Source organism: Diadema setosum, chromosome 3, assembly GCF_964275005.1.
Source record: "Diadema setosum chromosome 3, eeDiaSeto1, whole genome shotgun sequence".
In the NCBI taxonomy this organism is placed as follows: Eukaryota; Metazoa; Echinodermata; class Echinoidea; order Diadematoida; family Diadematidae; genus Diadema; species Diadema setosum.
Window position 1 is genome coordinate 1628435 of NC_092687.1, and position 12873 is coordinate 1641307.

At 38.8% G+C, this 12873-nt stretch overlaps 1 protein-coding gene across 1 annotated transcript; it reads right to left on the reverse strand.

Moving 5' to 3' along the window:
- Positions 1–1153: 1153 nt before the first annotated feature.
- On the reverse strand, positions 1154–12182 carry LOC140226656 (uncharacterized). Its single transcript, XM_072307097.1, has 8 exons — positions 12061–12182; positions 10662–10751; positions 9208–9476; positions 8546–8723; positions 6665–6816; positions 4853–5079; positions 2084–2188; positions 1154–1222 (listed from the first exon to the last, which is right to left on the reverse strand). The coding sequence occupies exons 1-8, from the start codon at positions 12111–12113 to the stop codon at positions 1154–1156; spliced, it is 1143 nt and encodes a 380-aa protein (XP_072163198.1). The 5' UTR covers positions 12114–12182.
- Positions 12183–12873: the final 691 nt, after the last annotated feature.

A 12873-nucleotide genomic window follows, 5' to 3' on the forward strand; every position in this document is an offset into this window, starting at 1 on the left:
CACATCTTACAGAAAACGCCATTCGATTTGCTTCAGTGGTCAAAGAGAAATGAGGAATTTTGTAGAGCATGTCAGGAATCTCTTCCCTCCAAGTTCTGTCTAATGTGTTCACACACAAGAGCATCCAAGAGCTAAACTTGGAAGAATCAGACTCATGACATGCTATACAACAATCCACATTTCTCTGTGACCGCTTAACCAAATTGAATGGGGTTTTCTGCAAACTGTAAGATGTTATATTTTCAGACCATGAAGTAGCATTTAGACAGTTTAATCATATTGGATGTTATCACTGTGAAAATCTGATTTTTCGGGGGGGACATACTGTACATGTATATTGCATTCGTGATGCAGGAGACAATGTTTGTGTATGTTGTCGCTATACCAGTCGACTTGAAAATATGAAACTATTGCAGAGTACTTGACCTATTCGGCATGAAGGAACCATTTCCCTCTCCCCAATGGCGTCTGGCCACAATCTAGGATCAAAGTGTGACAAAGAGCTGCAAAGATGCTAAACATTAGGCCTAAAAACACAAAGTTGTATTGGCGTAACGCGACCAACTCTAAAAGTGTCCCCAACCCTAGAGATTTCCAAAAATAAAATTCTTTGTTATCGGCATCAATGATAGCACAATATTTCGATATCGATAGCGCAATCGTTATCACTTCGGCGCAGGCGCCATCTTTTCCCGTATTTCACCGGTTCTCATTTGAGTTTCACAACTTTCATCTTTTTTTCTGTTTTCTTTTTTTTGAGGAGGGGAATTTATCTGCTTGACTTCATTTAATCTGCGTGTGTAGTAGCAGGATTTTGTTTGGAACGTTCGGTTATTTTCACACGTTTCTTTTTCTGCATTTCACCATATGGAGTTGTACAGCATTGGCTTCACTGCAAAGTGCAGCAGTAAAATATTGTGAAAGGTCATTTGCCTTTAAAAAAAAAAAAAAAAATCGGCCTACCTACCCCATTTTCATATGGCCCGTTACGCCAATACAATTTTTTTTTTTTGCCTTACTTCCGCCTCCAGATGTACTCTCTAATTCTAATTGCATTTTTTCCTGATAACACTCTCTGATAAATTTCTTGCATTTATGTTGTGGTTTTCAATTCTTATCTTTTTTCTTGGAACTTAAAGTACGGGGGGCGATGTCATCCAAGTATATCGATCTCTTCTTCTTCTGAGGCTTCTTCCTTTATACTCTGGGATAGTGACAGAACCTGGAAAATGAGAGAGAATAAATCAGGAAATCAGTTGAGTTCAGAGGACATCCTGAAATAAGACTGTAAGACAAAAGATTTGTGATGCTTACACGAGATAATATAAAACCAGAAATGTTCGTATGCATGTTAATTAAATTAATATAAATCTGATTTAAATCAAAATGCACATGAAAGTTCTTATTTAATGCACTGGATGCCAGTGGTGGTTCACAAAAATGTCACGCCATGAAAAGGCCGTGGGCTCCAATTTGCAAGAATTTGTGCAGTGAATATTTCTTGCTTTACACAATGCTAAAGTTAATTCTGGTCAATGATAAGTACACAAAGTTAAAAATAAAACTGCATACAAATAATAGTAGCTGCATGAAAGTTTGACATGTGTGTATAAAAACTTTTGCAAGTTTCTGGAGGAGCCAAGATTTGCAAATGTCTAATGCACACGAAACACAAAACCTTTTGTCAACACAATGCATTGAACGCCAGTACAAGGATGTACACCATCATAGTCAGCAATTTGGTAAGTTTCATGCCTCAAAAAAAAATGATGTCAGCTCCAATTTGCAAAAGTTTCAAGCCGCAAATGTGTCTGGCTTTACAGCAGAACATCCCATGGCAATGTCTAGAGGAACAAGTAAAAGTGAATGACAAACACCTGTGATTTGTTTGAGACTATAGAAAAAAAAAAATACTGACCTTTCTTGTTTTCCCCAAATGACAATTCTACAGTAATACCACTTTATCAGTCATGAAGACTCACGCTCAGAAAGAAATTATACATTTGGCAACTTATGAAGCATAGAGATAAATATGTAACATAAACGGGAAAAAGAATGAAAATAGCAAGGATTTTCAGTCTACCTCTTCTTTGTGAAATAATCCACTCCTCCTCTCCTTTGACGCTTGGCGGTAATCTTTTCGGGATCTCCTGCGCCATGCCCGTAGCGATTTTTGTCGGTTTGATCTCTGAAAACGACGACAAAATTACAGACATAGTAGGTAGTGATTGATCACAGTCAAAGCAGAGAGACATACATTGGACTACAACAGTCCATGACTTCACAGCAGGATGGTAAAAAGAAAATAAAAAAGGAAGTAGAAGCACTGTGACTCTGAGAGCGCAGACATCCTTCAAGCAGCTCATTTTCACCACTGATCTTGTTCTTCCATAGAGATCAGTGATTTCCACCCATACATACTTTGTATGTGTGCTGAAAGTTGCCTGATATCCCAATAAAGAAGCTTTTGTTGCGTCCTCAACTTCAAGCTGCGCGGTGCGCCTTGCCTTAGCAGAAACTAGAGCATGCACTTTAGTGCGCGTATGAAAACCTCAAAAATGCGCAGCTTGAGCTCCCAAGTTCATTGACCCTACCTGCCAAAATATCAAAATATCCCTCATAAAATCCACAAAAATTGCTGAATCACTACCAAAATTTAATCATCTGTTACTTGTGTCATTCTAAACCATTCCTGTAAGTGTAAGTTTCATCCAAATCCCTTCACAACTATTTGAGTTACAACTGCACACGGATAAACAAACAAACAAAGAAACGCCAAAGAAAACATAACCTCCTCCCCTTGGCGGAGGTAAAGTACACGTTCTCTTGACTTGTTACACTACTAACATAATGTTAAAGGTAATATCATTCCTCTTGCTTTCTGAAAGAGGTAAGATAAGCGTTCTTTCATTATGCTATAATATATGGAAATATACTGAATTTTCTTCAAATCGCCTTTATATCGTTGTCCTGCAGTGGTGATGCAATCTATTATTATTATCATTATTATTATTATTACTATTATTTATAGTGCGCTTTTCCCACAAGGCCCAAAGCGCTTACAATCAATTCAAAGCATGTACGACAGTATATGTAATTGGATAAATGTTACAGCTACGAACTAGTTGCTACTAAAAAGATGTGTTTTCAAGGCTTTTTTGAAAACACTGACTGATGGAGACTGTCTAACGGTAAGTGGTAAATTGTTCCAGTGCTTTGAAGCAGACACAGTAAATGTCCTATCACCGGCTAAGGTGCGAGTAACAGAGTATGTGAGACAAAGCGGATCACTAGATGACCTCAAATTTCTAATAGGTGTATATAAAGTCAAACAGGCATCTACAGATAGGTATTTCGGAGCTTGATTGTTGAGGATTTTATAGACAAACAAAACTAGTTTGAAAATTATCCGTTGCTTCAAAGGAAGCCAGTAGTAGTCTATAGTAGTCTTCTCATCCAGCAACGGCAGTACCGAAACTCTAAAAAATCAAAACTTTTGAATGGATTGTCCAGAAACCTCACTGATGCATTCTCCTACTGTTGTTGCATTCACTCAATCCATTAATATATACAAATATTTGAGTATCACTCCCCTGTATTTCTCTCCCAACGAGTCCAATGCGCACAAATTTCACACACGTACCGTATTCTCCATCCGTAAGGATGCACAAATTTTTCACTGAAAAGACGCAATAAACTCAGGGCATGGCCTTAAAGCCACCACAACCAAGTTATGGCATGTTCAACCTAGCAAATAAGCTGCTGAACCACTGCACACGTAATCATCTAAGGGACTATGCAATGTGCCAATGAGCAACTCAATATCATGTAATGAATCAGTCAATCTTATATAGACAACGCTTCTTTCTGTAATTAATTTATCACAACTTGTTTTCTTTATTTGTTGTTATCTACCAACCGCTGTTGCTTCCGCGCCAATGTTTGGGAGATTACGCGCAGCGCCAACAAGCTGCTTTGCAGAGCCGTCCAGACCACTGCACAACATGTCCTGCATTGTACAGCAAACTGTGTGAATGAAAACACAAACGTGCACACACTTTCTTAAACGAGTTTTATTGCGTAGTTTGGTACAAGAAAATCCCGCACATGCACTCAGTTTTCCTCCACATTAAGGGACATGGAGTTTGCATCATTTAGTGTTAAAGGGACTGTACAGAACTGGTTGAGGTGAGGATTCAGCTTGTAACGTTTTACGAGATATTTAGAAACCACTCTATGAAATGTAAAAGACCATACAATTCTAAGAGGAATCAAAAGTTTGATGAAAAACGGTTTTGAAATGACTGATATCTATGAACAAGGAAAAACAAAGAGCTCCTAATAAAAGTCGCGGCCTGTCAATTTTATTAGGATCGCTTTTTTGGATATCTCAGCCATTTCAAGGACAATTTTCATCAAATAAATGTTGAATCCTTCTTGAAATCACAAAATCTTTCATATTTCATGAGAGGTTTCTCATTATCTCACCAAAAAATTTTATAAACTTGAATCCTCACCTCAACCAATACTGTACAGTCACTTTAACACACACACATGCACACACACAAGAGAACTGGCAAGCATGCAAAATCAGGCAGAAATGCAAACAGAATTTGTTGTCAAAACTTGCAAAAGGAAGGGTAAATTTGAAAGGAAAAAACACTTTTTTTTCCCTTCTTTTTGTCGCCAAAGTGGTGATGCGGCTTGTGCGGAGGTGCGGCCTTTTCACCAGAGAATACGGTCCCTAAGAACAGGAAATTACCGTGGCATGCAGAGAGTTAAAAAGGAAGACAAGACTCACAATCTTTTCCAACTTTATCATCGTAGGGACTTTCATTTGCCGCGAACTCACCATTTTGCTGCCTATCGACGACGAGGTGCCCTCGTCATAGCTCCCTCTGTGTTGAGGGGAGGCGGGAAGGCTGGCGCACTTTCTCCGCCGGCCGTTGCCGCCGCATCCCCGCTTCCGCTCCGGCCGGGCCAGGAGGAGCTCCGAGTCGCTCGCCTCCCCCTTCGCCTCGTTCTCCTCTAGGAAGGTCTCCAGCCGTGCCAGCATCGACTCACTCAGCATGTGGGCCTCTGTGTGAAACAATGAATAAAACATCTCTGAGAACAGTGGAATCTCTTCATTAAGAGGTTGGGTATGACAAGCCCTCTTTATATACTACTACTACTACTAATTCGAGGGCATGTATTAGCTTCCGCCTATGCCAACTCAGGTTGCCAGGGGTCGCACTTAACTTTTTTTTCAACTAGCCAGGCGGACTACTTAGAATCAATTTTGATACTGAAGCGATTTTTTGGCTAGCTAGATGGACTGGTAACTTCAGAATTTTATGATTTTTAGCTAGTCCGACATGATTTTGGGTGGCCAATGGCCAGCGGACCATCGCCAATTTCGAACCCTGAGTTCCATGAACAAAGTTGCACCTCCAAACCTGTCTATCTAACATGACTGTCCTTAGTTCATTAATACTATCAAGGCCTGCGTCCTTCTTCTTCTTCTTCTTCTTCTTCTTCTTCTTCTTCTTCTTTATATCGCAATGTGATTTTGTAGGCAACAACTCTTTGTACTGCTACTGTAAAACCTGAAATGTTCTCCACATGCATTTCAATATCACACATTTCACAAGAGCCAACATTCGTGAAATTATAATGTTCACGAAAGTTCTCCTCTACATTGTCTGCACTGAATGCCAGTGGCAATTTGCAAAAAAAAAAAAATCATGCCGCAATAAAAGCCATTGGCTTTAATTCACGAAAATTTCATGCCGTAAACATATCTTGCTATACTGTATCTTTTTGTACCCTAATACGCAGCGAGAAACCTGATATAACAAAGTAATTGTCGTGGTTTTTAGGTCCTCGGGTTTCCCTTGTATTGCTCTGTATCAGTATGATGTTGTACCGAATGCCACATACGTACCTACTACACTTTGTGAGCATCATATTTCGCGATCAAGAACCAGAGTGACTTCAGAATGAGAAATAATTTTCATCCTTTTTCAAGAGAATAGTTAGAGATTCCCCGCATAGAAGAAATGAGTTCCTGTATATTGCAGCATTTTCTTTTTTCTATTTGTCTATCGGTAAATCTTGGCATTAAAAGCACAATTTAACATTGAGATGGCTCATCTTTAAAATTGTATTAATTCACTGATTGAGCTGAATATTAGTATTCAAATATAATAAGATAACTCATGCTTGCAGATGTTTTTAAAATCACACTGTTAATATCAGGATATCTATGAATGCATATCATCATCCTAGCACACCTTTTTTTTCTGAAATTGTTTATTGTAACACCGCTGTTCGTGAAGAAAAAATTGGGTATGTTTCATCCAGTCCCACAGAGCTTAACTGCTTTGAAAAAGTAGCAATCATTCATAAACCTCAGTTTTTTTCTTTTGGAGACACTTGTAGAGTGCATGACCATGCAACTTAGATTTATCATTACAGTCGACTACCGCCATAAAGAAGTCCTTGGGACCAGCAGTTTTCTTTCATTTATATCGAAATTTCCATATAACTGAACAAATAAACAATAAAAAATATATAGAGTGGATATTGTTGCAGCCCATATTTTTGCTTCGTTGTAACCGGAATTTCGTTATAACCATGTTCGTTATAACTGGAGTGCACTGTACCACAGAGCAGGACATACCGATGACGAAGTCGTTGTCGCTGAGTTTCGACCGTTTCTCCCGAGACATCATCGACATCACCTCCATCCTCTCACGAGGACCGAGCAGCGAGCGGAGGACGGCAGACAGGTGTTCGGCCACATCTTCCTGCTCCTCCACAGTCATCTCATTCCTGTTTATTGAGATGAGAAGGGGTACCATTCAACTCTCTTCACACTTTAAGTGCCCAAGCACCGATGAGCTACAAATTTTACATGTAGGTGTAGAGCAGCTCTCGATTCCGTTTGTGCGTGAAAAGTCACCAATTTTCATTTTTCTTCAGACCTGAATACAATAAGAGTAATACATTTTTGCACGTCCTCCTCAGCTGATAAGGTCTGTCTGTGTCTACATATTTGAGACAAATGAAAATTTGTGAAATCTTGAGAGCAACTCTCTTCACCCTTTAAAAGCCCAAGCACTGATGAGCTGCATGTGTAGGTGTAGAGCAGCTCTCGATTCCGTTTGTGCGTGAAAAGTCACCAATTTTCATTTTTCTCTCAAGAAAATTTTTCTTCAGACCTGAATACAATATGACTAATACGTTTCTGCATGTCTTCTTCAGCGGATAAGTTCTGTCTGCATCCAAATATTTGAGAAAAGTGAAAATTTGTGAGATCTTGAATACAAAACATACAGGAAAGCAGCTCAACACCTACATCACACAGAGCTGCCACTCTATATCTTCAATACTCTCTAAACCTTGATTGTTATAACTTCTGTGTGTGTGTCTGACTTTTTCTGAAAATTTCACTGATCTAGCTCACTGATTTTTCTGTTTTCATACAAAGCAACATTCCTGCTTCTGTGCCTATTATTGACATGAGGCTGTGTAATGTCTGGTAACATGGGAACAGCAAGCAAAATCAAGAACAACATGCAAAGTTCATCTAACTTGGCTCTGATGTAGCAATGTGCTTCAGACCAACAGAAAGATCACACAATGAGGACAAGGGGAATTATGTAATCTCTGTTCTTTGGCATTGACCAGTTTCCAAACATCTCTTCCAATTAGCAAACTCGAAAAGCACTCGGAGTGCACAGACCTCCGCCAAGCCAGCAACTCATTTCCACCCTTTCACGCATGCAATTTCCCAAAATAAGAAGCATTTCGTTTATGTCATTGCACGGCGCCTTTCTCGAACAGAGCACGCGCTTTAGTGTGCATATATGTAAACCTCCAGTGCGCACAGCATGAACCCCAAATTCATTGACCTCGTACCGGTATGCAAAAAAAAAAAATAAAAATCCCTCCAAAATCTATAAAAATTCCCAGACTACCAAAGTTTAATAAGGTGTTCCTTGTGGCAATATCAACTTTTACGCAAGTTTCATTTTAAACCGTACTCAACTTTTTGAGTTATTTTGCAAACAGACAAACCAACGCTGATGATGAATTAAAGGCATAATTTACCATTTGCAGATAAAACAAAAACCCAGCATTAGTGCTTCAAAATAGTTTTAAAATGTGAGTTAGGGATAAAAACAACCAATGTGAAAATTTGAGCCAGTATTATCGATGTTAAGTATTGTTAAATATACAAAATGTGAACAATAGTTATAATAAAAAGGTTTCCAGACTAAACCATTTACAGTTATGGTTTAATGAGAAAAATAGTAATATATCCTTATATTTTAAGCTTTATTGCAAAAATTTTATATGGTAAGAAGTTGTGTGATACCACTGACCTATACATATGCATCAAAAGTGATATCTTGGACATTTTTAAATCACTGCTCCCAAAGGTAAACAGGACCTTTAACCTCCTCCTTCCGTGGCAGAGGTAATAGTGCACTCCAGTATGTGTGCCAACTGGCGACAAAGCACTGTATGGGTTAAACATGAGACAAGCGACCCTCACCATCTCTTATCCTCTGTTCTCTTCTTCTTCTGCCTCCTCCTCTGCTGGGAAGTCGACCTTTGACTTGTGGCCTTTGACCTCCTGCTGTCAGATCCAGTCACCTCGATGCTGCTGCCCTCATTGATGCACAGGTCTAAGTCAGCGTCCGGCGAGTCAAGGAGGTCAAGGGTTACGGTATCTGGGTGAGAGAGGGGAAAAGATGAACAAGTGGTACACATGACTTGATAGAATCCTTGTACTTGTAGATAAAGGGTGATTAGATAGAAAAATAGAATAAAACTTGGGCTGAAAAGAGACTGGTTTGAATAAAAGCACATGGCAAAAGTAGATAAATCTTTCACAAATCACAAAATAAAGAATAAAGTGCATGCTGACCTCAGTATGAATGTTACAATGTGCATAAGCGGACACACATCTGATAACTGAGAACAAACAAGCAGTTAATTTTAAAGAAAAGAAAGTAAAGAATTACAATTTTATAAATAAACACAGAGAGAAAGAGAAGAGGGTAGAACACACTAATACACCACTAGAAAAGATAATATTACATATTATACTACTGAATGAATTTCATTTTTGATCCTCACAACTGGTACCCCTGACATAAGGCAAAAAAAAAAAAAAAAAAGATAAAAAAAAAAAATTATCTAAACAATCCCTACCTGCAAAACTGGCATCTTGGAGAGAACTTAGATAACCGCTATTCAAGTAAGCTCCACTGATACTAGCAAAGAATCCCTCCGAATCTGCCTCGTCGTCCACCCCTCCTCCAGAAATGGGGCAGTCCTGCGTGCCGGCATGGCATGTCTTGATATCATCAGGCGTTCCCCTCTGGTCGTCGTCGAATTCGATTGGTTCCGAGTACTGGATGCTGGCTGAGATGGAACTCACATCATCGTCATCCAAGAGATGGGGAAGTTCGTTGAGTAACCTGGAAACAATAGATAATTTTTTCAGAGCTAAGGAACTGCTTCATTTACTCTATACATCATACATATCTATAATGATAATCATCATCAACACCATCATCATAGAGGTGTGAATGTCCTTTACCACTCAGTCTGAGAGCTCAAAAGGCATGAAAAATCTCTCACACAGCATAAAAGAGAGAAAGAAATGGAGGAAAAAAAGAAAATATTCAGAAATTGCATCATTGACCAATCATATGCTAAATGAAATATTTAGCGAGTCTTCTTCATAAATCAAGACTTCGAGACAATTTCGCAAGTGGTTGAATTCTCAATCATGGAGACCACCCGGAGTACAGTAGAGTCAAAGCGGGAGGCTTGAAGAGTAAACCTGCTTACTACAAAGCAAAGGAAGCAATGTTGCATTCACTGTGATGGAATTTGCTTTTTTTTATTTGAAAAAAAAAGATAGGCATGCAATTGTCCTCTTTTCTCTGCAGCATGAGACTTCAAACACAAAGATATAAATTCAAACATTCCACATATTCTTGGAATGTCTGTAGATTATGACAACTAGTACATTACTTGTCTGTTTTGCTATTTTTGTGATTGAAATGCCACATGATTTGTTTGCATGCCTCACTCTTTCAAAATGTTGTTTTTCATACAAGATCACGGTAATTGTTCATAAAAGATGGAATAAAAATGCAATGTCCCTCAGTAACCAAATTCATTGTAAAATTTGTAATTATTGTTAGTTGCAGAAACTGCAGTTCACTAAACTGTAGAAACCAAAAAGTAATCGATCACTTCTGAGCATTTACATGTTTCATGGTACCAAGTAACTGTTACATTTTTTAATGAATTGATTGTGAATTTCTTCATGAATAAAACCTAACACTAAGATGTCTCTAAGATGATGCATGATAATTCATCAAAACCTATTGACTTCTAACTTTGTTTCCCTGCTTTGTATTCTAAATCTGGATGTCAAGTATCAAGGTATGTATTGCCTACAAAAAAGAATAGAATTAGAATGTAAAGCAATCTTTTTCTGCAGGAGTCTTTGGTTATGTTCATACACAACAAAAACTTTTTTTTTAAATTGTGTGTGTATGTGTGTGTGTGTGTGTGTGTGTGTGTCAATGTGTGTGTGTGGTACAGACTTTAGTGTAAATTGTTGTAGGTCTACACCTCATGGTGCTCACCTTGTGTTCTCAACCAATGGGAGCTCGGCGTCCTCTTCATAGTGCCCCGGAATCAGCAAGTCATCATCAAAGTGCCGGTGGAAGAGGGGGCTTTATTGGGAAAGAAAAACAAAGCAATGACACATAAACTCAGACTGCAGGATATTGTAGTGTCTGTACTTAACAGTTTTACATAAAGCATGAACCATGCCTCTTTTGATGTGTGAAACAACATTTCCTCTGATATAAATTTATCAGGCTATCCCATTTAGGTCACAACAAAATGAAACACTTATATAAGCAGTTGGCATGGCTTTGAATTAAACTGGATGCCACCTGTAATGCACCATGGAAATAAGGTTAGTCTTGCCTCCTCATTTCTCTCACAATTCTTTGGGTTTTTTTTTTTTTTTTTTTTTTTTTTTTTACTCCAGTCAAGCAGTTTCTGTTACCCAATGTATGTACACAAAGGAGCACATAGGCTGAATAAATTTTGTACAGCTGCAGGTGAAGTGTAGACACTCTGTCTGTCTGGAAAGAAATAATTATATTCATAACAATCATCTCGAACTCTGAAGTCCAAATCCAAAAGTTGGAGTAAAACAAAAAAGACAACATGTATGATGTAAGAACAGAGGTTTTTAATTTTATATCTATCAGGTCCAACCCATAATTTCAATACAATAGATTTCAATATCTGGTCCCACCCAGCAAAACTCTCTATCACGTCAGTGAATCACCAAAATTCCTTCCCACCAATTAGAACCATTTGACGATTGGCGAGATTGAAACTAAAAGCACGCAACGTGTAGTGAACACTGCACTGATTTGCCCGTTGTCAAGCAAGCTCAAGGCAAATCAATTATCGATACTACAAGTAAGTACAGGTAAATTTACAGTACAGTACGGCAGCCCAGTAGAAAGAAGCAATCGTTCACATGGTTCATATCATACAATTCATATTTAGATTCAGATTATTACTCTGTTACTCAGTCACATGGATCACATGCGTGACTCATTAATTCCATTCAATCATTGATACAAATGTAGGCCTAGTGCATTCTATATTATCATTAGTATAAACATACGTCTCACGTCTGGCGTCTGTGGTGTGGTCAGTGTGGACAGGTCGGACATGTGCACGCTTGCAACGGACCCAATTCAATGCAATGGTATCAATGGTATCTGTGTATCTTAGTTATACACAGCCCTGTCGGTGTACACAACGGCGTCTGGTCGGGCTACTTAATTAGAAAAATATCACCATCGACCGACCATGCACACTCCATCACCGTAGACGCACATGACTTTAGAATCATGAAATCTTCACACGAAGTTCAACGTGTGGGACCGATTGCTCAATCGGATGATATTTCCCAGCTTGTTGGACAGATTAGTGGCATAAATATGACAAACGTACCTCTGCACCGGTGAGAAATTGTAGTCTACAGCGACTGGGTAGTCAGCCAACATTTCGTCAACCGAATGTGGTCCGAACAACGACAGAAACCTCCTATTGCACTGCTGTATAATGTATTTCAACACGGAACCATTTCGGAGAACGGATGCATAATGAATAACAATGGTATGCATGCAACACGTCATGTGAAGATGTGGCAACTGCGTAGCTTCTATACGGACTGTATTGATTGGATATATCTCTGGCCCGCCTACCTTACTAACCAATCAAAGTAAAGCTTTCATAAAGGCGGCGCGCTTAATATTTCTTTATGCACGTGGGAAAGGCTGGGTTTTAAACTCTGTAGCGCGGGAAAGTACAGGTTGTACCATGCAGGACCAGGGAGGTGTTGCAGAGATGGAGTGGCATTCCCAAGTTTGGGTTCAAGGCGTTACAATGGGATGTCTAGCATTCCACTACGCTTTGAAGTCATGCTCGGCACCGCTCTAGTTGCAAGACGAAGTTCGGAGACGAAGAGCGCATTTCACCTTTCATTGAATGACAAGCTTTATTTCACCGTAAAATTTTAAATGAAATACTCGAATTGAATATTATTAAACATGTATTTAGTTTCTTTGTAATGCACAAATCGAAATGAAATGAAAATTAGGCCCTGTTAAAAACCTCATATTTTTCTATAATGCGCACATTTCCGCATGTTAGTTTTCTATCTTTTAATCTGATATATTTTGATCTTTCAAATAAAGTACTCCACTAAAGCGTGTTCCAGCGTGCTTTTAAACCATTTGCTGTTAAAATTGTCAGTTTTACACT

Excerpts from the sequence above, each read along its gene's own strand:
- LOC140226656 (XM_072307097.1), bottom strand. The coding sequence starts at position 12,113 with ATGTTGGCTGACTACCCAGTCGCTGTAGACTACAATTTCTCACCGGTG. Across the intron at positions 6,817-8,545 it reads AGAACAGAGGATAAGAGATG|GAATGAGATGACTGTGGAGG; the intron begins GTGAGGGTCGCT and ends CTCAATAAACAG. Across the intron at positions 5,080-6,664 it reads CGACAACGACTTCGTCATCG|AGGCCCACATGCTGAGTGAG; the intron begins GTATGTCCTGCT and ends TGTTTCACACAG.